Source organism: Antennarius striatus, chromosome 5 (genome assembly GCF_040054535.1).
Source record: "Antennarius striatus isolate MH-2024 chromosome 5, ASM4005453v1, whole genome shotgun sequence".
NCBI lineage: Eukaryota > Metazoa > Chordata > Actinopteri > Lophiiformes > Antennariidae > Antennarius > Antennarius striatus.
The window spans coordinates 11,279,389-11,306,894 of NC_090780.1; the positions used below are offsets into that span (position 1 = coordinate 11,279,389).

At 40.7% G+C, this 27,506-nt stretch overlaps 2 protein-coding genes across 6 annotated transcripts; both read right to left on the minus strand.

Moving 5' to 3' along the window:
• Window positions 1–250: 250 nt before the first annotated feature.
• On the minus strand, window positions 251–11,095 carry stau1 (staufen double-stranded RNA binding protein 1). Of its 4 annotated transcripts, none has more exons than XM_068314936.1 (15): window positions 10,915–11,095; window positions 8,816–9,113; window positions 8,123–8,244; window positions 7,878–8,022; window positions 7,604–7,757; window positions 7,328–7,499; window positions 7,134–7,229; window positions 6,756–6,968; window positions 6,532–6,675; window positions 6,279–6,425; window positions 6,113–6,188; window positions 2,108–2,427; window positions 1,896–2,018; window positions 1,149–1,228; window positions 251–1,016 (listed from the first exon to the last, which is right to left on the minus strand). In XM_068314936.1, exons 2-15 carry the CDS (start codon window positions 9,006–9,008, stop codon window positions 929–931), a joined length of 2,073 nt encoding a protein of 690 aa, XP_068171037.1. In that variant the 5' UTR covers window positions 9,009–9,113; window positions 10,915–11,095; the 3' UTR covers window positions 251–928. The 4 variants fall into 4 exon arrangements, with proteins under 4 accessions (XP_068171037.1, XP_068171035.1, XP_068171034.1 ...); XM_068314934.1 differs by having other exon boundaries at window positions 7,604–7,760; XM_068314933.1 differs by having other exon boundaries at window positions 7,866–8,022.
• A 288-nt stretch (window positions 11,096–11,383) lies between these two features.
• On the minus strand, window positions 11,384–24,276 carry pbrm1l (polybromo 1, like). Of its 2 annotated transcripts, none has more exons than XM_068314604.1 (30): window positions 24,201–24,276; window positions 23,728–23,914; window positions 23,511–23,608; window positions 22,392–22,539; window positions 22,103–22,249; window positions 21,671–21,787; window positions 21,514–21,582; window positions 21,317–21,415; window positions 20,998–21,083; window positions 20,790–20,881; window positions 20,485–20,701; window positions 20,157–20,298; window positions 19,750–19,835; window positions 19,364–19,643; window positions 19,163–19,268; window positions 18,174–18,813; window positions 17,510–17,724; window positions 17,208–17,399; window positions 16,817–16,974; window positions 16,474–16,716; window positions 16,049–16,194; window positions 15,757–15,914; window positions 14,992–15,175; window positions 14,670–14,877; window positions 14,385–14,583; window positions 14,232–14,303; window positions 13,406–13,567; window positions 12,978–13,042; window positions 12,305–12,509; window positions 11,384–11,805 (listed from the first exon to the last, which is right to left on the minus strand). In XM_068314604.1, exons 2-30 carry the CDS (start codon window positions 23,869–23,871, stop codon window positions 11,642–11,644), a joined length of 4,842 nt encoding a protein of 1,613 aa, XP_068170705.1. In that variant the 5' UTR covers window positions 23,872–23,914; window positions 24,201–24,276; the 3' UTR covers window positions 11,384–11,641. The 2 variants fall into 2 exon arrangements, with proteins under 2 accessions (XP_068170705.1, XP_068170704.1); XM_068314603.1 differs by having other exon boundaries at window positions 14,148–14,303.
• Window positions 24,277–27,506: the final 3,230 nt, after the last annotated feature.

Consider the following 27,506-nt stretch of genomic DNA (forward strand, 5'->3'; position numbering starts at 1 on the left):
TCATATGAATATTTTTCACTGCAACTCAACTTAAGTGTATATAAACTATACTTTATGAAGTGATATCCCTGTCATCTCCAGAATACACTCCAGTCAAAATACATACTTATGGGGAACAATTTGTTTAAAACATGATGGATAAAAATAACTATATTTATAAATGTCAGTGAATTTAATTATTACACTGCTCCACATATCTTGAGATTTAAATATATATTACATCAGTAGCAGTTCAGAAAGACAACAGAGGTGTTGGTTTTGTGCACATAAGCACACAAATTTAATCACCATGGGTAGCAGAGAAGGAAGGTTGACAAAAGGGAGAAAAAGAGTATGAGCGAAACTGACGCAACAAGGAAACATCCCCGTCACACACAGCAGACACGTCACTTTACATCACACGCTACATTTAGTCAGAGTCTTCCCAGTCCTACATGGTAATACTGATAACACTGGTTGTTGATGTAAAGCACCCAAGGAAAATCAAAGGTTCATTAGCTGCACCCAAGGCAGAAATGATGTCCAAACCAACAAGCTTTTAATCATGATTCACCTCAGTGGGGATAAAACACAAAAGACTTAAGAATAAGAGAACATCTCACAGAAAGGAAAAAGTTCCTGGCAGAAACAGAACACAGGCCGTAACTGGATTCTGTTTTTCACCATGTATACCCCACAGTCATTGCCTTGGATGCAGCAATTTTTTTCTACAAAGCAACAAAATAAATAATGCAGACAATTAAACAACATCAAGGGAATAATCTACTTGTTCCTATCAATCTTGTTTAACTGTGAACATCTCAGAACAATGGATATTAACAGTGATGTTTTGGAGGCCGATGATGCCAAAAGCTTCCTACTGCCTTCTAAAACTGACTAAGAACACAGTGTGAGTTTTCTATAGTGCTTTTACAGACAACCTGACCATCTAAATAGTGCCATCCAAGGTCTGTGTCAATGTGCTTGAGTTAGCCTGTTTGAGGTGCAAGTCACCCTCCATTTCCTGCTTGCCACACCTGTGGAAAGAAAGTCAAATATAGTCACAGTCAGTTTTTAACCAGCCCCAAATCATGGTGTTCCTGTCCTGACCAATTATTACAATCTGGGTTGACACAAGGCATGGCACTGTAGTGTTTGTCACAGCTTACCGAGAGACTGGTCCATTTCCCGCCCTTTCATTTGACTGCTGGTCCAACTCAGCGAGCAACTTCAATATATTCAGTGCAGCCTGTCAGGGTGAAGAACAGGGTAGGTTACTGCTCCTCAGCTGAGAACAACCCCATAAAGTAAAGTTGGACTACATCTTTGTCAGGACTCATTAAAAAAGCACTAGGTGTAAAAGACACATCCCACCTACACCTTCCACTTGGAGAACAGTTATACATTTGCTGTGTAGTAGCATGAGTGTCAGTAATCAAACACACCATAATTTTTAATAATCCATTTCACGAGAGGGTTTTCAAGTAACGTTTGAAAACTGCCTTTCTTTTTTCTTTTAGGAAAGGTGTTTCTAAAAAGCTTTGCATGCCGGGTTCCAGTGATCAGATGACACAAAGATGTTGTTGTGATTTGGATGTTGCTCTTTAAAAAAACAAACTTTTACTGTTGAATCATCACTAAATGATTAATTGCAAGCATAGTCCGATCAAACAGATGTTAACCTACTTAGACCTACTTAGAATTGGCACAATGAGCCACTCGTTTTTAAATCAGTGGTTCCCTAGTTCTTCCAAACACATCCACATCAGTCTACATCCCCAGGTTTATGTCATCTCTTCTCACAACTACAACAATTCATACACACTATGATTTGTCACACTGACGGATGAATCTGACATACAGTGTAGTAGTTTAACAGTATTAAACAATGTGTATTTATTTTGGAGTAAACCTACCATATCATGACATGAGTCTACATCTTTCCCAATTCCATGACTGATGAGCGGCGGCTGGGAAGAGCAGTTAATCAGTGACACAAACTCGTTCTTATTGTTTTTGGGAAAATCTTTGTATTCCACCTAAAAGCAAAAAAGAAAACTTTAATATCTAAAATTTACTCTACATCACAAGTGCAGCTATGGTCTTATTGGGACGTGCTATCAGTTACCTGCAGGCCCTGAACAGATGCAAGGAAGCTCAGCTGCTCTGAAGGCCTGGTGAGAGGTCCATGGGGAAGTTTATTCATGCTATTTTTGTTCTTTAAGATGGTTTCAGCAGTCAAGGATGTTCCTGCATACAGCAGCTCATTGGCAATCATGGCAGTGATTGTGGCCTTGCCTGGGTTAGGTATAGCTCGACTGTAGTCCTTAGCCTGGGATCCCTGGCAGGCCCCAACCGCTTGAGCTACTTCAGGGACCATAGGTAAAATACCTGCAGGCAGCTGCTGGTGGTTCAGGTAAGGCAGGCGAAAGTCCTCCTCCTTACAACCTTTAAAGGGACAGTCCTATTTGTTAGAGCATTGGTCACCAACCACCGGGCCACGGGCCATTACACCTGGAGACACACTACGTCTGGAAGACACTACACCCGGTACCGGACGACTGCGTGCCATTACATACTGGGCGGCACAGAACATTTGATTTTTTCTTTTTTATCTTTATCGGTCTAAAAGATGTTTCATTTTGAAAAGTGACTTCTGTGCGGTATGACGCACAGACAAATGCATGCGTCTGTGCGTCTTGACAGGGCTCAGTCAAGTGACTTGGTCAGGTTACCAGCCGTTACCCCCACATTAAATGCCCACAACTGTGCCAGTGTTCTGGATTAAAATCAAGCAGAATATCCTGAGATTGGCCAAAAAAGCATTGAAACCCCTGCTTCCATTTCCAAACTCCTATCTTTGTGAAGTGGGATTTTCTGCAATGACCGTAAATTCTCTTTGGGGACTACTAAAGTACAGTATTTTCTGCACTATAAGGCGCACTTAAAAGCCTTTAATTTTCTCAAACCCATGGTGCGCCTTATAATCCGATGCACCTTATACTATATTGGCCAGAATATATGACGAGCCTGATTATAAGACGACCCTCTCTTTTTCAAGACTCAAGTTTGAAAAAGACTTTTTTAACACCAAATTTAATTTTTATGCAGAAAATAATTGCAGTACATCTCCGTACATTACACTGTGTGACACCATATTTCACAGCCGCTTTGCAATTGTTTGAAGACTGCCTCATTTATCACCATCATCTTGTAGTTTGCATCATTACTTCTCCTTAGCTGCCGGTTAACCTGGCCGATCTTCGACCCACTTTTCTCCAGATTGTCGCTACATTTCTCCGTTTTCTGTTTATCTCTTCTCTTATTTTCTTCTGTTTTCTTTCTTACCGCTATTTTTTCTTTTTCTTTTTTCGTGCTATCGCTATTTTTATTTTTCTTCTTGTGACAGGGGTTCGCTTTTGCCTGGGGAGTTAAGTTAAGCATTCGCTTTAAAGATTTCTGGTGCAATCTAGCGTTGTGAATGGGTATAATGTCTAGACCAAATGTAAAACGACCCCCACTTTTTCAGTCTTATTTCGATGCAAAAAACACCGTCTTATATTCGCGCCAATACGGTATATGGATTAATATTCATATTAATATTAGTTAAAAACAAGATCGCTGAAAAAAAGCCGGGAGCCTGGCCGGCAGTCATGCCGCACTCCGCCACCAGGGGCACCCTCACAAGGTACTCGGGCCCAAGCCCCCTAACAACGGTAGTCAAGGGGCGTCACCTAAGTGCCTTCTAACTGACCTGCTTTCTGACGGCAGAGCAGCCTGCGGAGAACACCGGTGCCTGACTACGATTCCACACAAAAACATAAGGAATTTTCAACAATTCTATTAATAAAGTTTGACTGACTGATCTCAGTATTTCCCAACCACTGTGGTGCTGGAAATAACCCACTTTAAAGTTAATTGGTCTAAAAAAATGCTATTGTCGAGTGTCAGGGCTGCAATCTGGTATCTAGTGACGGTCAATTCTGTTAGTCTGCGGAAACACACGGAGAAACTGGCATAAAGGTGAATGAAAGACCCTCAAAGCTGAACTTCCAGCCTTTTCTGAAATTTCAAAAACAGAGTCACTGCTAGACAAAGGTGGTGTGCTGCAATTGATTGGCAAATGTAGTTGATACCTGAAACAACACGTTAGGGGGGGTGCATTTTAGGCTTGTGTATTCTGTCTGGTTCACGGTGGTGAGACAGTCAGTTCTAGGAGTAAAACAGCGTCGCATTTGCCGGTAAATTAGCAACCTGACATTAAAAATGGGTTAAAAAACTGTTTAGGACACACAGCAGCAAATAGCTGCACTTCACCTCCGACTGGACTACCGATCGATTGAAACAATATTTAATTTATAAACGAAGACTAATGTCGGAGCTTAAATATCTGTTTCGAACTTCAGATCAGGAAATAATCCACCCTGTTCGAACTGAGTGGTCCACTCGTAATGAATTTAACCAGTTTTTAATGTCAGGTTTTTTAATATGGCGTATTTTGCCAGACTGGCAAATAAGCCACTTTGTCTGGCTCATAGAACTGACTTTTACGTCGGTGCCTCACCTCCATGAACCTCACCACACGTCACTGAGAGCTATAGAAATAAAATCTAATTTGACTATGTTTTTAGATAATTTTGCACTACAGTATTTTGTAGTATTTTTATCAGTAAATCTCAGCAGCTGAGGAAAAAATCCAAGCGTGTTGACTTCTTTCTAAGATGGCAAAGTGATCAAGTGATCAGGTTTCCTTGATGAGGCTCAGGCCCTGTCCACACGATGACGGACTTTTTTGAAAACGCAACTTTTTGAAAACGCATCAAAAACGATTTGCGTCCACACGACAGCATTTTCAAAAAAATCTTCGTCCACATGTAAACGTTGCAGTGCGTTTTCGAAGACGGCTATAAGCGTACCAAACCATATGGTGGCAGTATTGAGTCAAATTTTATCCAATAGGAATCTTCCGTGTTTTGTTGTCACAAAACGCCTGCAAGAATGCTGCCATCAACAAGGTTCATACATCCGTCATGTTTGTACACACGGGCCCATAAATATGTCATAGCGGTTTTCGTCGCAGGCAAGATGTCAGCGTTTTTGAAAAGTTGCGGATACGCCGTCCACATGACAACACAGACCCAGCGTTTTTTTAAAAATCCACCTAGGCTCAGCATTTTCAAAAAGTTGCGTTTTCGTTCCGGATATCTGCATTGTTGTGTGGACGGAAGGCGTAAACGCAACAAAAAAGTTGCGTTTTCAAAAAAGTTCAGTCATCGTGTGGACGGGGCCTCAGAATGGCCTCATTGAAATAACAATAGGGCCGTTCACAGCTGAATAAAGGTACTCGCAGTCATGAATGCTCTAGCTAGTGGACGGATGGCGCAACTACAGCCACTAGTTTTTTAAGTCTATTTCAATTTTTTTTTATTATATGCGCCTTATATATGAAATAAATTATAATATAAACAATTCATTAAAGGTGTGCCTTATAATCCAGTGCGCCTTATAATGCAGAAAATACTGTCTACTAAAACAAAAAAACCCCAACCAAACTACGTACACCGGATGTCCAGAACACACTACGGGGGTCACTGTGTCCTGTTACACCTAGATGGGACCGGCTCGTTGCTGAGAAACAAACTCAGAGCTCCCACTAATTGTCATTATTATTATTTGACTGAGCCTTCTATACAGAAATAATCAGTATTTCTCCTTCGTTTAACGCACTAATTACCAGTCGCTATATTTCAAAATAAACCTCATCAGCGCAATGTCTCGAGTTGAGTTTTTTAATATATTTACTTCTTATTAAAAAGGATTTTCATTCTAAAATAAATAATTTCATTTACAGAGATGTTGATTATTAATTTATAAATAAAGGTTGTTTATTGTTGTTGTTTGCATTTGACATCAGACCACTGCAGTAATTATTAGATTACAGCTGTCCTGGCGTCATTAACGATTATCGAGCAAATGAAGGCTGGTCCGTGAAAATATTGTCTAAGATAAAATCGGTCTGTAGAAAACCGCAAAAAAGGTTGGGGACTGCTGTGTTAGAGTACAGAAACACAATTTAGATAATACAATATGTACCATGGCCAAACACGAGTTGCGTGGGTACACAGATACTTACTTAATGATGTGTCATCCACAGAGCCAGGTTCAAAGAAGGTCACTTTACGTCCATCACCAGGCTTTTTCATTGGGGTCTAAATATCACAAAAACAACACATGCAAATGACAGAGTAAAGGTTGGTCTCTGTCTACCACGTATGGAGTACTTTTTGATGTTGTAGGACCTTTTCATCTGTTTTGAGTGCCGGTTTAGGGGGCTGAGGCTGAGGCACTTTATATCCCAAGAGCTCCAGCATTTTCTCTGCTGCGTTCCTCTTGGCCACCTTCTTACTAGGTCCCATACCCTCTGCAGTCTGACCACACACCATCACCTGCACAAGAAAAAATAATAATTGAAAACTAAATGTGCCAGATCCAAAAACAGAAGAAAAAAAAAGACATCATAGTAATGGCAAGTTTCAGCTGCTGCTGAGTTACCTGCATAACAAACTCCCTTCGCCGAGGCAAACCTCTCTCCGTCACCATGCTGTACTCCGGTTCCTTCTCTTTCTTGGCCTGCTGAATCTGAGCCAGACGGCTGATAGGATTCATTCCTTGACCATATTCTGGACTGGTTTGCAGCTGTTTGTGTGAAACATTAATCATGAATTGATGAACAGGCTTCTTCACGTCCGTATTGTCCTACTCACTCTTCACATTACCTTGATGATGGATTTGGTTTTCTTTTTGATTCGTGGCACTGTCATTTCCAAAACGGGAATATGGGGTAGCTTCTTCAGCTCTCCTAGCACTGCTGCTGCTGCCAGCTTCTTGGCAATCTTTTTACTCTTTCCTTTGCCCTCTCCAGTGAACTCCCCGATTGTTACACACACTACAAACATTTTCATGTGGGGAGGGCCTTCTTCCTTTACAACCTGGAAAACAACAGGAAAAGATTTTGACGTACAGCAGACCATCTTAGTATGCAATATATCTGGATAAAAAAGTAGAAAAAGTCAGGTAGCTTGTCTATGTAATAAAAAGACAACTACTTCCTATTAACATTTATAAAATCACACAGACATAAACAAAAAAATCACCTCAAAATTGACAGGTAGGTTGCGTTTAAGTGCAATTTCAAACACTTGACTAATTTCTGATTTGTTGAGGTTCTCCTCCTCGGGTTCCCCGTTCATCTATGAGAGAAGAATGTTTCAATAAGAAAAGCAAATCTGAATGAAACTGCATAGATGCTTTAGAGAACTCTTGCACGTGTGTGCACTTCTTTTCTTACCACTGGCAACTGCTGCAGTATTGGCTCCTTGTGCAGTACTTTCAGCGCTTTAGCAGCAGCATCATGTTTGGCTAACTGCCGCGTGCGTCCCTTACCAATGAACTGCTGGCCTCCAATAGAAAGCTCCATGTGGTATATCAATGGTCCCATTGGAGGAAATGGGTAGTAGTACCTAAACAAAAAAGGCACTGTATTTTCCTTATCTCAAAAATAACCCCCATATTAAATCAAAAACATTCAAAGAGTATTGTTAATATCACAGTGAAGACAACTCACTGATGCATTGAGCGCTGATAATGTCCTGGAGCCCGGATGTTGTAGTTGAAATTTGGTGGTCTCATACCCGGGTACGGGTCGATGGGTTTATACAAAGGCTTTTTACCAAGCTTCATACATAATGCATTTAACTCCATGGTATGTGTCACACTATCTGCTGTGAAGCCAAAACGACGAAAACACAACATGAATCTGATAGTAAGCAAACTTGCAATTAGCAGTCAGGCATTAGAAAAAGAACAAGACAGCATGAAGAGTCCACCTTGGTTCTTGCCTGTGTTGCGGGACGTCCTCATGGTGGGTTTAGGAAGTGTTGTTTCAGCAAGGGCAGATGCTGCAGCGGAATGCTGGGCTTTCTTGATGCTGGTCCCCTCTGCTTCCCAGTGCTGATCTCCCAGTGTAAGTCGAACTGAGAAAATCTGACAGGGGTAGGAAAACCAGGAAATCACTGACACTTTGTCACTAGCATCATCAAGTGACACAGGGAAGAAATATAAAAATAATTTGCTCACACAGTACCTTTGAGTGAGCTGGTCCTTGCTCACAAAGCAGCTTATACTCAGGTTGGATCTTGTTGAAACGGGCTAACTCATTCACCAAACACATGGGGGTCTTCTCTTTAGGGTTTGCCATGTTAGAAACTGTAACAAACATAACTGTATAAAACAATCTAACAATATAGCAATGACTCCTGATGAGCCTGCATGTTGCTGACATATAACTCATCTGATCCACTTTATATTTGGCAGTTAAATTATTGAAGGCCAAAGAAATGTATTGTGTACATTTGGTAATGCTGATGGTGTATTACTGCAGTACATACGAGGACTACCTCATACGTACTGCAAACTAAACTAAAATAGGCCTGTTACTGTTTAATATTGTTTTGTCTACATTTATGTTGTAATGTGTTTTGTCTAGGCTACTTCCAGCAGTTCACTTCCACCTATTGACTTGTGGTCTATACTTCATCTCTGTACTGTAATTATAACTGCGAGTAGTAGGAGACTAGAAATTGGCTCTAACTTTCTGTAATGTCTGCAGTGCTAAACAAATGATGAGTGTGATGAAATAAGTAAAGATTGATGTACATTTTAGTTTTCTTCAAGCAGCCATAGCAACAAAACACTCTGCACGCACAAACATTTGTCTGAGTCCACCTCCCCACAAAACACATTTGCAAAGACAATTGCAAACAAACATAAAATAAACCTGTGGTGGTGTTGTAAGGAGTGGCTGAGGCTGCAGGTAGAGCAGAGCTCCTGATGGGCTGGCTAGCACTCTCTGAGGGTAGGGTGCCTGAAGAACAAGGGAGGCTGTAGCCAGGTTGTGGCTGCCCCAGCTGCAGTGAGGCAGGGGCAGCAGGCATGGGACTGGAAGGACACTGGAACTGGAGCTGGGACATCCTCGTTGTAGTTGCACAATTTTGTCAATTGTAGGCTGAGATCAAGTAAAGAACTTACTGGCGCAGTAATGGTAAATGCCCAAGTGGTAAGACCGTTTGATGAGCCTGGGAAAAAAAAAAAGGGTATGAGTAATGTCAGTCAGTCATCTTCAGATTACCACCGCTATATCCACCAAGGCGGGTCACAGGGAGCCGGAGCCTATCTCAGCGCCATAGGGCGTGAGGCGGGGGACACTCCGGGCACGACGCCAGTGCACCGCGGAGCCACAAACAAAGACATGCAACCACGCATACATACACTCATTCCTACGCCGCACAGAGCATGACTCGAACACGGGTCCGCCGTGTTGTGAGGCGGCAGAGCTACCCACTGCACCACCGTGCCGCCTGGTACGAGTAAATGTGCCAAATTGTTGTTTTGAATATAATGAAATATGCCTCAATCTTTTTTCTTTGTCAGATTCTAAAAACCTTTGGACTGCCTGTCACTTCTGTCCTCCACAGTCCAGACATAAATAAATGAATTTTAAAAAATCCCATCCCTATCTATGCACAATGTTGTGCCATTGGCACAATTTAACTGAGCAATAACAATGCTCACTACTGACCTTCACAAGTGGCTTTTGCACTGACATTTTTTCAATCATTAAGTTAAATCCTTTGTTGAATTTGTCATGATGGTGTAGTGGTTGACCCTGTCATCCCAGACAGAAGGTTCTCTTATCATGCACAGACACCGCTACTTTCTGTGACCAGTTTGTATGTTCTGTCCAGATAGATGGATGGTATGAAACCTGACAAGCATAAAGAATACTGTATTTTGATTTACAAGGTTAGCTTTAACAGTGAGCAAACAATTTAGGTTGTATGATAAAACCTGCAGTCCAGTTGAAGGTTTGGAAATCATACAGAGCAGTTGTTAAATATGTGGCAAAAAGTAACAGGACGTGCACTGTAAATATTACAAGCATCGAGGACGTCCAAGATAATATACCTCACGTTTTCTCCTTAAAAATATACACTATAGGTTATGATTTATGTCCAGCCACAGAATGACACAGATGTGAGCATCACAGTCACAGCTAACAACAGCAGGGACAATCAATGTAGTCAGGTGGAATGAACATTGATGCGCCTGCAGTCTGAGCTAGATTAAACCACACTGCTGGGTGCCATTACAGTATTTCCTCACCTTGACATTCAACGACACTGGTTGTCAATACTGGTTGACAACAGAATGATAGAAGTTTAAAACTACCTTGTGTATTCAAGGTACAAATTTAGGAAGCTATCACAATCTGGGTGTTGTGGGGCCCTTGAAACCTTGCTAAAATACAACTAAATATGCACTGCATTAAACGAGCACCTTATTTCACCAGATGTTTTACGCAATTTAACAAAACAGATGTATTGTCTAGCCAAACATTCTCTATTTTATAGCAGTAGCCGACACGCTAGGTAGCGTTAGCTGGGGGAAAAATCTTAGCCCAAACCACTTGCATTGCACACACGACCATTGGGCTCATACGAGTAGAATTATATGTTTTCTGCAGTCGTTGGCATCTGTCTAAAAAAGAAACCATTGTTGTCAGCAACACATTAGGTAGTCTAAGGTGTACATTAATTTAGGCCGCCAGATAACTAAAGACACCTCCCAGAAGACCACGTTAACATTAGCAAACGAGCTATGAATGAACCGAAATCGAGCTGAGAAAGAAGAACACTGTGACCACAGTGTCAATGCTCTATCCGGAAGAAGCATTCATGTGTCACTGACTACAGCACCTGCTATTGTTCATTGATAATTGTATGCCTCAATAATTCCCAGCGAACCTGGACGAGCCAGTGGAGTCGCTAGCTAGCCAAACTCGGCACTCAGTACATCACTGCAGAAAAATAACCTCACCTTGCCGTTCTTTTTGTTCGGTTGTTACCTAGTCCATGACACAAATTAAACCAACGTCCTTAGTTTTTACTGATGGGCAGTTTTAAGTGTTTGAAGTTATTCTTTATCAAAATACAGGCGCTTAACAGATGGGCATTGGGAATACAGGGCAAACACTAAAGAGAATAGCCCTTGCGGAATTCTCTCCCCAGGAAGTGACGTTGACAGACAGGAAGCGGTATCAAAATAATGCCGGATATGATTTTATGTCAAGAAGAACAGAAAAGAATCAACTGGATTTATCTAAACTGGGTTGAAGACGTTGCTCTTCTTGATTTAACTCAACCTGGATGATTGGGAACCTGCACAGATATTTTAATTTTCACTTGTTTCTCTTCGAAATACAGTATAAACAAAAGTCTTTTTTTCAAGGCGTATAAATATAAATAAATGGGGACTGATGCAATCTACCAACAAATTATAATCAAGACAGTTTTGGTACATTTTATTTTGGTAGTATCAATTAACCAAATTAACACCTTTTGATGTACAATTAATCTGGCCTGTAAAAAATGAAAATACACACATAATTATCAAGCCCATTACATTAGCTAATAAATATAAAAATGATAATGATTCCCGATAAAATATTGCTTCTATGAATTATAATCCTTCCTTTCTGTCTAAATTCCATCTCTTAAGGGCAAGAGCAGTGAATGAGTTGATTATAGTGGTTGGGGCCAGCAGGTCACAAGTTGTGTGCCTGACAGATGTTCAGAGAGTCTCTCAGCATCAGATCACGCAGACGCCACAGTGCATCCGCCATGGTGGTGTGAGCTCCCTTGCTTTTCAGCCAGTGAACTGGCAGCCGGCTTTCCTGCTCTTTGGTCAGGTGAGCATCACGCTTCTGAGCTGTCAAGGCAACAAAGAAGAAACCATTATTTTTCCATTAAGTATTTAATCACAAATCCTGCGTATCTTGCTTTTTGTTAAAGAAAAAAAAGAAGACATGAGACACTTGGTCTGATAAAAAGGAACCACAATTTTAGCTTCAAAAGAAAATGAGTCTATACATCACAGCAAAAACATCTGCGGCTTAGATAATAAATGTCATCCGCATATGGGAAGGTTAGCGGTTCCAAGACCATTTTCCCATCAACTAACTTTCCTTGAGACATAAATACACTTTAATGCGTTGACGTTATTGTCTTCACAATTAGCTAGAAAACAGTGTTATGATTTTTGAAGAAAAATGTAATATTAAAAAACAGAAAATTATGAAAAACCTACTCAATCTAATTAGATCATTTGGGTAGAAACACTATGGAGTATCTGTAGAATAATTATCATGGCCACAGGAATGCTTCTGTACACATGCTATAGATGAAAAGATGGAATTAGGGAACACCACCTTTTAGCGTTTGGTCCCACTTGCTGACGGTACTGGATTCTGCGTTCAAGCCCTCAATATACTTCAGGTAGGCCTCTGAATGGAGTACCCTCTGGGTCTTTGGTGGTGGAGCCACAAACATTGGTGTGGTGGGCTGAAGATGTGAGGGCTGGCCCTGTCCTGGATATGGCGGTGGAGCTTGTGATCCTGGGCTGAACATCCCAGGCTAAAACAACACAATATACTTTTTAGCAAGTGGACAATGTGTGAAATTATAAGCTATGTCGTATACGATAATTCAAGAGGGAAATTATTTTTTTAACTGAAGCATTCTGACCACATCAATGCCAAAAACAAAAACATGACTGAAGCAGAATGTCAGCACTAATGAACAACAGAGACAATAACATTATGAATATTTGTGACCAAATAGAGTTGTGAGTTATGTCAGTACCTCCACGAAGTTGCAGGCTCAACATCAATGACTGCTCTATTTGACTAAACTTGAAGAAAGCTATAGTATTATGATTGGTCAAATCTGGAAATATGTGATCTGCTATATGACCAAAGTGATAAGGTCAAGCAGAAAGTACAGTACTGTAGAGATTGGCTGAATATGCTGTGATTGCGACATCACAACTTCCTTGAGGGACAGGCACATGGACTCATGGATATTTTCTAAAATGGGACTCACCTGCTGCATAAAGTTTCCTGGTGGAGGAGTTCCTGTAATGCCATTCATCCCAGTGCCAATTACACCTGTTAAATAATAAAATGTGTTTCTGTGTATTTTGTAATTACAATAAAACTAAAAGCTTAAAAAAAAAAAGTTGTTTCATGTTAGACTACAATGCATTTCTAGTACTTACGGAAAAATATTTTTTTCAAATGAGTTTCACATTAGTAGACTGGTTTCACATGCATTAAATCTGTGAATGTCTAATATGGATGCTGTCTATTTTAAGAATGGCAGGTGAGTAAACAGAGAAGTTGAGACCAAATAGTTTTGACTGTTTGCTGAGTACATCAGGCTGTGCAGCCTGTGGATCAGGTAAACCCCTCCAGCAGGAGAGACAGAACTGGATGTGACGAAGCAGGTGTGGCTTGGACAGTGACCCTTACCCTGATGAAGCATGCCAGGGTACCCAGGCATGCCTTGCTGGAGATGGTGAGGAGGCAGATGGGCGCCCCCTGCAGGGTATGGTGACATTGGTGCCACACTTAACAAGCCCTCATAGGGGCCCTGCATTGGCAAGTAAGGTGGGCCATAAGCTCCCATCATGCCTTGGGGAAAAGGGTGAGGAGAGGACAACACATCCATGCATAAGTGACATGCAGGTGACTCTAAAACAACATGCACTACGACTGCACACAGTGCCCCTTTCACACACAGGCCTTCAGATACAATTTCCTGAAGTACTATTCAAAATGACAAAATGTGATGGACTCTGTGTGTCTCCATCCTCAACCTTCATGCAACATACAGACCTCTGATAAAATTTTGCTATTGAAAGAGACTAATATGTAGATCATGAAATCCAACCACACCCAGTGAAGTTAAAGGCTCAGTGTGCAAAAGGGGCGGACAAAACAAATGGATCTGTAAATGTTAGCAGGCAAAAGAAAACAAAATAAATGAAGTTATTCACAGTTCAAAGTCAGTCATGCAATCAATGTCATGCAATTTCATGAAGCTAGCGGCAATAAAAACTAGAGATAAAACGATGCAACAGAAGTAGGAAAACATTGCCTTAAGATTGTACGTTTTCAGATAAATATGTTAGGGTATTACAATTTTTAACAGTCCAGCCTCATTTTCCTGCTGTCCTGTTGCCAAACTCGTGCTGCCTCTGAGAGGGGTTACCTGACACAGGTGACATGGTCTGGTTTATCATTCCCATAGTGCTAGGCGAAGGCACCACCCCCATCAGTGCCCCTACGGGGGTACCTGCTCTAGGGGACACTTGCTTCTGCACTGGTCTGTCACGATCCTGTTGCTCCACTATTTTAGCTGCGCGTTCTGAAACGAATCATGTCAGTCTTTACATCAGCTACTGTATCTTGAGAGAATGCTAGCAATACATTAATTGCGTCCTCTCACCTTCGTATTCTGTTTTTTTCTGAGCTTCTAGGTTCCTCCACTCAGTGCCAACAAGGCGACTCAGCTCCCCAAAGGAGAAGTCTGGGTGTCGAGCCTTAATGACTGCTCGCATTTCACTGCTGAACAAAATATAGCCACTCATGTTCATCTTCCTCTTGGCCCCTTCCTTCTTTGATAAGCCCTTCACCTTTGGAGTGGACTTAATGAAAAAAAAAAGTTAGATAAAACAATCAGGTTCTGTGAACTGAGATTTAAGATTAAGGTCTTTTTTTACTACATGGGTACCTGGGAGGGTATGTATGGCATGTTGTCCATATCACTTGAATGTGGGGTTTGCATCTGAGGCATAGAAGGCATCTCTTGTGACTCCTCCTCTTCATCCATATCATCCATGTCATCATCTACATCCTCTATATCTGCCAGTTTAACCTCAAGCTCTTCTATCTTCTTGTTCAAATATGGAGATGCTTCCTTCTGTGGTACTATTAATTTCCTACATAAGTCACAGGGAAAAGACGGCACAAAAAAAAATTCAGACTTTGCACAATAGCTTTGCAATAACCATATAGCTTTTGATTAGAATCTATGTTGTGTTTAGCTGACCAACCTGAAATAGTAGATCTCATCCTCCACTACTTTGGAAGAGTATGAGAAGCGTTTCAGACCCTTGAATTTTTTCATCTGTTTCTCTATCTCATTGTAGCGGCTTTCACACAGCAGGACATCCTCTTCTGCAACCTCAGTCTGTCTGCAGGACAGGTAGTCCTTAAATGATGACACCACACATTTTCCTGGAGACAGGAAGAATTGAACTTGTTTGCTATCAAGACTGTTGATGATTAACATGTGTTAAAATAATACAAGCAGAATGAAGACACACAATTTCAAGATTTAAAGCTCAAACAAATCCTAACATTTTAGTTCATAAGGTTTAAAGGTGGGTTTTGTCTCTGTCAGAAGAATAAGAATTAACCTTCATTAATCCCACGCAGGAGAAAATATTATTTCCACTAGTCGTTATTAATCATATGTGTGTCTGTGTTGTGTCTGTCTGTGTCTCTGTGTGTGTGTGTGTGTGTGTGTGTGTGTGTGCGTGTGTGTGTGCGTGTGTGTGTGTGTGTCTTTGTGTAGGCCTGAAATACTGGACATGCAGATATTGGTGAGAGTTAGCGCCGTAGCCAGCTCCTTTGTGGTGTCAGCCATTTCAAGTGATGCATGACAGTAGCCTCAGGTTAGGACGGACGCATTAATCTTCTCATCTTCTCATTGTTACTACCAATGCTTATTTCCCACAATGTTTGAACTATCCATGAAGGATGCACTGGATTTCTGAAAACTGAGCAAATGTTCTGTAAAGCCATTAAGGCAGTACCTATGACACAGGTCAAGGGTAAGGTTTCCTCAAGATGGCTCAGAAAAACTTCTCTCTTGTAGAACATCTTTGTTGGTTCGTGCTCCGTTTCCTCGGGATGAATGAAAATGGGCCCAAAGAAGAAAACAGTTCCATTCTGCATCCACAGCTTCTCCATCCTGCAGGAAAGTCAAGGGAACCATGTTAGTAATAGTTAAAATCACAGTAATAATTATGCAGGACCAACACAGCATCTGACTTAATTGAAATGATAGGCATTATTCTACTATGGAGGAAATGTACGTTCACCCACCTAGCAACCCGGGGCTTTGACAGACCGTGAGACTGGATGTAAACACAGTCTCCAACTTTAAACCACACGTTGTTGTAGCGCAACTGTTCGTAGTATTGACAGTCAGGCTCAGCACTGCTTATTTCCATAGGGACATCCTCTTTCTCCTTAATCAATAAAAACACACATGTATGTGAGTCACGTACTTGCAATGAGACAAACTTCAAAAGCGTGGACCACATGGCAAATATCAACAAGATACAGATGCCTCTGGTTTATGAATTAATTTCCTATAGTCAAGACATTTCTTGGTGAAATATACTGTGTCATTTAGACCCATAAGTCAGCCTTCATCTTCACCTTAAAAAAATGACAATTTGTTTTCTGAAAATTTAAAAAAAAAGAGTAAAATCATATGTACAAAATCTAGAAATCTGTCTCCTCACCTTGTCCACAAAACTGGATCCATCTGAATAAGTAAATGAAAGCTTGTCTTGGTCAGGCTTGGCAAACATGGAAGACACACGGACAACAGGCAACGGAACCTCCCGGTGGATCAACTTTACAGAACTCACAGGAACAGCCCAGATCTTGATCTTCTTGAAGGACTTGCACCTGGCAGCATAGCGGGACTCACACACGTACACATTGTCTGCCCCGAAGCCCTCAGGTTGCATTTTGAAATAATCCTACAGAAACATGAAACAAGGCACAGTTATGTGAGGAGATCTTAGTAATGAATTACAAAAAACAATTTTCCAGAGGCGATTTAGTTTCTGTCAATCTTACCTTTACAAACATAACCACACATTTGCCCAGAACTTTACGAATAGACACTTTGTTATAGTAGTCACTCTTGAAGACCTCCTTTTCTAGAAACTTGCGTGTTGCCAGGTGAAAGGTTTCACTGGGTCTGTAGAACCAGCAGCCGTACAGCCACTTCTCACCTTTACACACAAGCAGACACGTAAATACCAACCAATATTCAGGACAACAAAAAAAAAGAAAGAGAAATAATAAAAACTAAGCCAGTGTCTACAGGCAATTTAAGGCCATGACTTTTTTTTAAAAAGAAAGACACAGTTCCTATATAGCCTATTTGTTATTTGAAAATTGCGTTGTAGCCAGTCAATCATAAATTTTCTCTATAACTTGCCAAAAAATGGATTCAGTGTGTTACCTCTTTCATCCTCCCACAGGCGCTCAATGCAAACAATATGTGGCTTCAGGTTTGGCTCTGAAGGCTCCACATAGACAAAGTCCCCAACGTTATAAACGTTGTTTTCAAAGCTGCATTCCTGAATGTACACACGCTCCGTTTCACTCTCTGTCTGCCATGACTCTCCTTCCAAGTCCTCAGCCTTGTCCTTTTCTTGAAGTGAGACATAAATAGTAGTTTGATTAATACCACATAAACATTCTAAAATATCATTTGTATTGTGCCAAGCACCCACGCTTACATTCACACACACTCAGACACACCTTTCTTTTCCTCCTCCTCTGTTTTTTGTTTGTCTTCCTCAATTTCTTTAGGAATTTTTTCCCTCTTCTCTTGCTCCACCTCGCTGTGAAGGTGTTTAAGTGTGAAGTTGAGTGAAGTGGACAGCAGTATTTCTCCATTCTTGCATAGCTCATCCCTGATCTTAATGAAAAATTGTTGAAGTTCCACTGCATCTTCAAATATCTCTGAGTCAGTCCTGCAAATGCAAAAAAGAGACATGTTCAAAAACAGCTTAGATTTCTCTTTATCCTATTATCAGTAAAGCATACCCCGATTCAGGACACGATACACTCATATACACTCATTTACAGATTAACTGGGAATTCAATTTCACCTTGTAAGAAACTTTACCACAAATTAAAACATTACACATAAAATGGTTGCACTATTTTACACCGAATGCTTGTAAATGTGTTTAAAGCTGAATCCTGAATCTGGATCTAATGAATTAAGACCACACATCATGTCATCAAAAGCTTGAGCTCTAAAAAAGTTCATGCATGGTATTTCAAGCTATTCAGTTTAAAAGCAAAAGTTAGTCAATGAACAGTCATACGCTTCATCAGCATAAAATTCCCCATTGGGAAAATTCTGTTTTCATTGATGGCTAAAGCATGTTAGCCTCTTACAAATACACTGATGTACCTGTTTAACCTCCTTGCCTTCTCCAGCACTTCAAACATGTGTTCCTGGAAGACATCCAATCTCCTGTAGCGACCACGTTCCACATTCATCCTGATCACATCAAAGTTTAGTGGTGTTTTCTCAGGGGCAGTTGGATCAACAGCAGGAATTTCAGCCAGTGAATCACTGTAGCATCGGCCTTCCTCATCCTGATGGCCCAGCACGGACACAAACAGGTTCCTGATCAGCTCTCGCACGAGAGGTACCACAGCTGGAGGCCCGGAGTCCTCGCCTTTCTCCTGCAGCTTGCGTGTTTCCAGCAGAACCCTGTGCAGCACTAGAGCATCCCGGTAGATAAGGGACTCTGGCTCGTTATACATGCAGGCATTGTTGAACATGAGAGCAAAGTCCTCTACCAGGGCTTCAACATCTTGGTAACGACTGGCCACCATATGGCTTCTTATGCGCTCCATATCAATGGGTTTCTTGATTGTAGCGTAGTAATCGGGCAACTCGGCACGAGACGGCAGTCGGAGGAAGATTGTGCTTAGCCTCCGACCTCGACGGTCAGTGAAGTTTCGCACAGCATCATACAGTTCATTTAACTTCTGCTGGAGAGGAGTGAGGTATTTGGACTTCTTTGGAGAAACACCACTCTTTCCTGGGTTATAAAAAATATATTTACTAGTAAAAGATATAGAGAACTGCAATCATCCAACCACAAGAAAAACAAAAAAAGTTTTACAAAAAACTAAGAAACAAATTTCCTTTGTGCCAGTTAGATAGCAACGTGGAACTGGCAATGTTTGAGCTTGTGTTAGAGGAAAGATTATTATATAAATAAAAAAGGACTTTTTCCATTTAGAAACATACAATTTTGAAAAAAAAATGTTTAAAATAGTTTCTGTCTAACACATCAAGAAATTTGCATGACACAAAGGTGAGTTACACGGTGGGATTTCTAGCCAATGAGGTAAAGATCGAAGAAGACAGATTTTTATCAAACTCACTAAGTTTCAGTTTGGGAGATCCCACATCATCTTCCTCCGGTGGAGGTCCCAACTCCTTGCGCTTGTCTTTTAGAATCTTTTCAAGAATATCGGCATCATTGTAAACCTAAAATAAAGACCCCCAGAAAAGATGGGTGTTAGGAAAGTAATAATTCAGGAACAGCAAAAGATAATGTTGCATCATTTCAATGGATTGTCTACCTGAGAGCCCTCCTCATTGTAATGTCTGGCATTACGGAACATGAGCTTCATGTCGTCCATCAGCGCTTCTTCTGTGGCATAGCGTTCAATGCGAATGTTGTGCTCAATCGTTTTTAAATCCATCGGTTCAAGGATGACTTTGTAATAGTCAGGATAGTCTTTCTTGGATGGCTTGACCATAAAGAGATCACAAAGACGCCGATTGGTACCCATCTCCCGCGCCTCCGTCACTGCAGTGTACAAGACTTTCATTCGGTTCTTTTTAACATTTTTCTTGTGGCTTAAAAAGAGAAACACAGAAAACAACTGAACTCAATTGGCAACACTGTGACTTCAAACTACATTTCAATGGTCATGCATTTTATTTTTGCAATTAGTAAGCAAACCTTTTCCTCTTCGTGCTCCCTGCATCAGAGGAGAGGATGCTGTCTCCATCCTCGTCATCTCTCCTCAGAAGTTCCCTCCTTTTCGCCTAAGTGCACAATTTTAATGATTTCCATGACTGTAATTATTATACTAATTATGTTACATTGTATCAACAAAACATATACCGATGTGTTTGTGTAAAAAAAAATAAATCTATATACACAGTATATACACACATACACACACACACACACACACATATATATATATATATATATATATATATATATACATACATACATATATGCTCTTTTTCTGTTTCTCTCGCTCTATAGGAATACATTTTTTAAATTAAATTTTTTTTTGAAGATTGAAAAAGAAAACCTGGTAGCACAGCCTGATAGAAAAAAAAAATCAATGTTCTTACCTGCATTATCTGCTGAAGCCTAAAGGCTCGTTTGTAAATATTTGAGTTAGGCATGTTGTATCGCTTCGCATTCTCAAACATCATAGTAAGATCCGCATCCATCTGTTCCACGCTCTCATACTCGCCATTCTTCATTTTTGTTCTTGAAGATAAACAAAGAGTTTTTACCTTGTATAAACAATCAATTTATGTTCAACTGTACTTTGGTAAATATTCAACATACAAACAGATTAGCAAGCATAATTACAGAAAATTAACCAATAAAACTCATTACTAACGTTACGTTAACTCATGTTGTCATGTGTTACAGGTGACATGTATTTCTTACCTGATCTGCTGCAGAGCAATGGGCTGTTTAATCTGCTGATAATAGTCTGGATATTCCCTGCGAGAAGGCAAATGCTGGAATGGTTCAGAAAAGATCTGGCCCTGGTTGTTCCTGGCGCCCCTCACAGCTTCATACAGCTGGAAGATCGGGTTGCTCATTTCCATACTAGAGCTCTGACTCTCAGCCTCTGACTCTCCTTCGTCATAACATACAGACCCTAAAAACATGTACATTTATATTACAAACAGTGATTTTTCTCAAAAAAGGGACAAGGTACATTTGCCACAAACTAAAGGACAATTTACCAGAGATTATAGGGTCATCCTCACTCTCTGACCCATAGTGTAGAGGTACAGTGACACCAGAGAGCCGATCCCCCTGGCCAGACCTGCGATTTCTGAATAGCAACAATGAAAGTGCTCAGCATGAGCATGAAAACTGTTATCACCTGTAATTTTGTGATGTGTTTTTGACCAAACAAACATTAACAACTAAGTAACTGAGGTGTAATACCTGATGCGTGTACTCGATTTAATGGGTTCAGCATGTTCAAGTTCTGTTTTCCGCTGGATGAAGACTTTCTTTATGGTGTTTGCATCCTATATACACACAAACACGGCAAGCAATTGTCAAGACTTGAGGAGTAAACCCTTTTTGAGAGAGAGAGAGAGAGAGAGAGAGAGAGAGAGAGAGAGAGAGAGAGAGAGAGAGAGAGACACAGAGAGAGAGAGAGAGAGAGAGAGAGAGAGACACAGAGAGAGAGAGAGAGAGAGAGAGAGAGACACAGAGAGAGAGAGAGAGAGAGAGAGAGAGAGAGAGAGAGAGAGATTACCTTAAAAACCTGAGATCCTGGTTCATTGTAGGTTTTGGCATTTTTGGCCATCAGGTCTATGTCCTTAGCCATAGCACTGACACTTTTGTAGTGTCCAATCTATGCAAGTACAGTAATACAAATTAGGATTGGTTATAATAACATAATTATTATTCCATTTGTGAATTTATGAAAAATCAGTCAAGCAAAATGACTACCTGAATTCTTTGTGCTATTGTTCTCAGATCTATTGGCTCCTTTATAATGGCATAGTAGTCTGGGTAATGCTAGAGAAGATAGACAGACATGTCAGTGTCAACATGTACAACACTTTCTGAGGCACTATTTGAAGTATGAACACATTCAACGACTCACCACTTTGGAAGGCAATTTCTGGAATAGCTCACTGACCAGACGCCCTGATGGATCAGCATGGGACACCACAGCTTCCAAAAGCTGCTCCAACACCTCCTTCAAACTGCCAGTTGAGGCCTGAAAGAAATATGGTGACAAAATATAAATGACTGAAGGTGTTATCGACAACTGTTTTATTCCTGTGATTAAAGTGACAATAATAACAGATATTTTTGGTGGTGCTGTATGTCTACCCACTCAGCCCTGTTTATAAACATGAATGACAAGTGAATTAATTACAACCAAGTCTGCCATCCCTTTTGCATGGATACAGCATTGTGTATCTCCATTCTATTTCTTCACCAAAATCTCCGGCCTCCTCCCGGTAGGACAACAAGAACATATGGTGCGCATATGTGACAGTGTCACAAAGAGGAGAGGAAAAGAACTTGCCTCATCTTCAACTGCCATTCCTGGATTATCCATATCATCACCATCATCCTCATCCTCATCTCCTTCCCCAGGTTGGACAAATTCAGCCCTTGTTTGCAAATGTAACTGCCACAGCCTACATGCAGCTCGATACTCTTCACTGTCGCTCTAAGTTATTGAATGACATGACATAAAGAAATGGCTTGAATGTGGAGACCACAAATAAAAATAATGAACTGTGAAATTTTGATGTTTAGAAATAATTGTTCATCTATAAGAGCATGATTGTGCCAAAATGTTTTGCCCCCACCTTGTAGAATAACTTAGCATTGTTGAACATAAGTTGGAAGTCTGCGGTAAGTTGTTCCACGTGAGAATAATCTTCTGACTTCAGTTTATACTGAATTTTAGTCATATCAATTGGCTGGGACACCACTTCATAATAATCTGGCTGATTCCTGAAAAAAATAGAAATAAAAAAGGAAACAGATGGAATATTACTGTGTCTTTAATCCTGAACAGCTGCCAATCAATCAAATAATCTGTAAAAGATCAATGTGACATGTTTAGTTTATAATGTGTCTGTACATAAACTTTGAAGACATTTAAATGCATGCTATTCATTATTTGCTGGCTTCATAAGTATTTAATTTTAATCATACAATAAACTTTTCTATCACTCTGTCTCAGTAAATTTCCACACACTTGAACTCATCTAATTTGACACACACACACACACACACACACACACACACACACACACACACACACACACACACACACACACACACACACACGGTTGCAGTGGCAGTTCCATTTGGAGGACATTGGCAAACTTATCTAATCTGACACTGACACACACACACACACACACACACACACACACACACACACACACACACACACACACACACACACACACACACACACACACTTACAATAACAAATCCCTTAATGGAAGTTTTCAGTTATGGGGTGATCAGGATGCAGGGAAGTTTGTTTACAGGATGAGACCGGACACGGAAACTACCCCGAGAAGATGTGGCCGAAAACCAGTCACGATCTGATTGGACCAGAAGACACCACATCCCCTCATGCATATTCCTAATCTGAATTGTTTAAATCTGACCGGGCCAAGATTGAATTAGCTCTTCTTCACCTGTGTCTGATGTAAGACCCATTTAGTACTAGCAGTCAGGGACACTGAGAGAGCCCGGATATCTGTATTAGACTTGTTGCCAGGAATACATTTTTAAACTTATGACTATTGGCTAAGTCTCCTACTTTACCTCAATAACAAGAACCCAGAGAATAAAGAATCTTAGAAAGGACTTTGCCTAAACTTCAAGATGTATTTTGGACAGGTCTGCCGACCCATCCTACATCACGACCAAACTAAAAATGTAATCTGAGTTTTAAGCGGCCATACCTTCTCTTTGGTACCCTTAGGAACACTTCACTCAGCTGCCTTCCTTGTTCATCCTTGTAGTCCCTCACGGTGTTGAACAGTTCGTGACAAACAGCAATCTGGACAAAACAGGTAATAATAAACATGCATATCTACTGGAAGGTAGCAGCGTGTAAAGATATTAAACAAAAGTATTCAACACCATACAAATGGAACAGTAAATAAACAATGAATTTACCGTGTCTACAGGAGGAACGTTGGATACTCTTTTCCTTTTTCTCCCACTCCCAGGAGTGGAGGATGAGACATCATCCAGGTCACCCCCTCCGCTAACGCTGCTGGAAGGCGAGGTGGCTCTTCTCCTCTTTGAGCTCAGTGACATCGCTGATTATTTTTCTATTCTTAATAACAGGCTAGTTATCTAGCTATAAGACAAACAAAAAAAAGAAAAAAATAATTCACATGGTTTTACACGGGATTGATATAAAAATGTGATTTATTCCAATCGCACAATTCACGTCAAGACTAACAATTATAACATCCACGACAGACCGCCGCTCGGGATGTATGAAACAAAGCGAACAGGCGAGCGGCTGTTAGCATGTCTACCCGCTAACAAACTAGCACAGCCGGCATGAAAAATACATGCAAACGTCAAGAAAACACGCAGAAGCAAACATTAAGAAAGAAAGTGACTTCAAAAAAGCTAACCTTGTGGCCACAAAGTTTGCAGTAATTCCCTGAGCAAAAGATGTTTATCGCAAGCTAAGTGCTGTTTGAAAACTCCTACCCGGATGTTGAGGTTGTATTGTGCTTGAAATGCTGTAAAAGAACAAAGCGCCAAATAATGTGTCCCTCTACAGCTTAGGAATGGTACTGCACCTAATGTAGACGACAAGCATTCTAGTACTGTACTGTATTCTTAATGATCATTTATCAGTGTTAAAAAGATTACTTGAAATATTAATGTCTCTTGAAAAGCCTACAAGATACTTTGTAAAAAATTTTATTTGCAGTGTGTTTTCAGATTTTACAGCTTACGCTGTGGAACAATATGTGCTGAACGTATGTATCAAGAGAAAATGTTGTCCTGACGCTAATCAAACACAGAGAAAAACGAACCACTTTTCAGTGCTTTATAAATTACTTGTGATCCTGTTGTCAAGCAACTGGTGGGTGGTAACGTCAAATATTTATATTGTTATTCTTTTCTCACAAATTTACAGTTCTTTTTAAGTAGGCCTATTGGCAGATGCAAGAGCAGATGCAGATGCAAGAGCAGCTAAAAATAATGTAGAAAACATAGTTATATACTTATAGTTGTGGGACACTGAGAGGACTGAGGAGAGTAGACAGGAGATGCAGCATAAGGTGATGGTAGAGGTAGCAAAGGCCAAACAAGGGGCTTACGATGACTTGTATGTTAGGTTGGACAGTAAGGAGGGAGATACTGATCTATGCAGGTTGGCAAGAAAGAGAGACAGAGATGGGAAGGATGTGCAGCAGGTTAGGGTGATTAAGGATAGGGATGGAATTCTATTGACAGGTGCCAATAGTATGATGGGAAGATGGAAAGAGTACTTTGAAGAGTTGATGAACGTGGAAAATGAAAGAGAAGAAAGACTGGAAGAAGTGACTGCTGGGGATCCAGGAAGTAGCAAAGATTAGTCAGGATGAAGTGAGGAGGGCATTGAAGAAGATGAAGAGTGGAAAGAAAGTTGGTCCTGATGGTATACCTGTGGAGGTTTGGAAGTGTCTAGGAGAGGTGGCAGTAGAGTTTCTGACTGGGTTGTTCAACAGGATCTTAGATAGTGAGAAGATGCCTGAGGAATGGAGGAGAAGTGTGCTGGTGCCCATTTTTAAGAACAAGGGAGATGTGCAGAGTTGTGGCAACTACAGAGGAATAAAGCTGATGAGCCATACAATGAAGTTATGGGAGAGAGTAGTGGAAGCTAGACTAAGGGCAGAAGTGAACATTTGTGAACAGCAGTATGGTTTCATGCCAAAAAAGAGTACTACAGATGCAGTATTTGCTCTGAGGATGTTGGTAGAGAAGTACAGAGAAGGCCAAACGGAGCTGCATTGTGTTTTTGTAGATCTGGAGAAAACTTATGACAGGGTGCCCAGAGAGGAATTGTGGTACTGTATGAGGAAGTCTGGAGTAGCAGAGAAGTACGTTAGAGCGGTGCAGGACATGTATGACGACTGTAAGACAGTGGTGAGGTGTGCTGTAGGTGTGACAGAGGAGTTCAAGGTGGATTAGCTCTGAGCCCCTTCTTGTTCGCTATGGTGATGGATAGGCTGACAGACGAGGTTAGACAGGAATCTCCATGAACTATGATGTTTGCAGATGACATTGTGATCTGCAGTGAGAGCAGGGAAGAGGTGGAGGAGAAGCTAGAGAGGTGGAGGTTTGTCTTGGAAAGGAGAGGAATAAAGGTTAGCCGCAGCAAGACAGAGTACATGTGTGTGAATGAGAGGGACCCAAGTGGAAGAGTGAGGTTACAGGGAGAAGAGATCAAGAAGGTGGAGGATTTTAATTTAAGTACTTAGGGTCAACAGTCTAGAGCAATGGAGAGTCTGGAAAAGAGGTGAAGAAGTGTGTACAGGCAGGATGGTACAGGTGGAGAAAAATGTCAGGTGTGATGTGTGATAGAAGACCGACGAACGAATGAACGAACGAATGAACGAACGAACGAACGAACGAACGAACGAACACACGAACACTGACAATTACAATACATCACCATTTTGAAGCAGGATGTAAATATAGCGATAAGAGTAAAATGTTAATATCAATGTCAGTTTATAAAAGATGAACTTTGATGTTTCTCTTCTGTTTTTAAATGGGGGCCTTCCAGAACTTTACTCAATCCCTAAGTGAAGGATCTCTAAAGTCTCCAGCCAGATATGAGCAACAATAAGTTACTGGAAAAGAGCAAGCATATTCACTTTTTTTTATAAGGGGTAAAATAACTGAGAAATTCACGGTTCATTTATCATTTTTGGTGCACAAACATCTATTTGCTGGTTCTGATTTATGATAAATTATTTTACCTGGGATAGATTTTGTCCAGTGATTTGAAGTGATGGTTTGCGCAGGAGAGTTGAGGAAAGGGCAGATGACAGAAGTGCCTGGGAGAGGAGAATATTTCAGCAAATTAGAATAGAAAAGTCTTATAGTATAATTTATGTCTTGACCACAAAATGTATGGTAATTTGTATTTATATGCTCATGGTTATATTTGCAGGTTTTTCTTTTCATCTTATCTGCATCCTGTCCTATTCTTTAATTCTCTCTGACTACTGCTGCTGTCATTGTGGAAGATTTCCCCACTGTGGGACGAATAAAGGCTTATCTTATCCTATCTTTTTCTTTAAAAAAAGGACAGCGTAATGCACTGATTGATATAGTTATAAATCAATTAAATAAAGTTTAAATTAAAATGTGAACTATTTTGGGGTGGCGGGAAATGAATTGTCAATAGACTATCATTATTATTGTTATTATTATTTTTATTATTCAGTTCAAGACCAGCATTGACCACATATGGAGTGTGAACTAGTTGCTGGAGGGGTACCACTTCACCTCCTGGACACTGCCAGGGCAACGTTTAACAGGGCATCAAACAGCCTACCCTCCCAGGGCGCCTCCATATGTCTGCATATCACTCCATCCATCTCTCACTACTTGATCAGTTGACACAAGGTCCAGAAGGCAAAGTAACAGGGACAACTTACTTTAAGGTCCAAACATACACTTGTAATAAAATGATATAAGTTCTGACAAAGCTGTCTGGCACATCTTATCATGTCTATCATGTGAAAATGTGTGTACAGGTGTGTGTGTACAGGCCTCACCCCTCACACACATAACACTAATGGTTTCACACCCCTGCCAGCTCCCACCACGAGGGCGTGCAGACGGCTCAATTAGTGTATGAGTCAAAGACGCAGAGGATACACTATCACAGCTTTAATCACCTGAAAGCTCACGTTTGGAAAGAAACGCACTGA

Bases quoted from the DNA above. Each gene is read 5' to 3' on its own strand.
- stau1 (XM_068314932.1), bottom strand. From the start codon at position 9,008: ATGTCCCAGCTCCAGTTCCAGTGTCCTTCCAGTCCCATGCCTGCTGCC. The intron at 8,245-8,815 runs GTTTATTTTATG...TGTTTGTTACAG, and splicing joins TCCTTACAACACCACCACAG to TTTCTAACATGGCAAACCCT. The intron at 2,019-2,107 runs GTAACTGATAGC...TTTTGCTTTTAG, and splicing joins CATCTGTTCAGGGCCTGCAG to GTGGAATACAAAGATTTTCC.
- pbrm1l (XM_068314603.1), bottom strand. From the start codon at position 23,871: ATGTCACTGAGCTCAAAGAGGAGAAGAGCCACCTCGCCTTCCAGCAGC. The intron at 21,788-22,102 runs GCAAGTTCTTTT...TATTTCTTTCAG, and splicing joins GAATGGCAGTTGAAGATGAG to GCCTCAACTGGCAGTTTGAA. The intron at 17,400-17,509 runs GTGTGTCTGAGT...TCTCACTTCAAG, and splicing joins AGAGGAGGAGGAAAAGAAAG to AAAAGGACAAGGCTGAGGAC.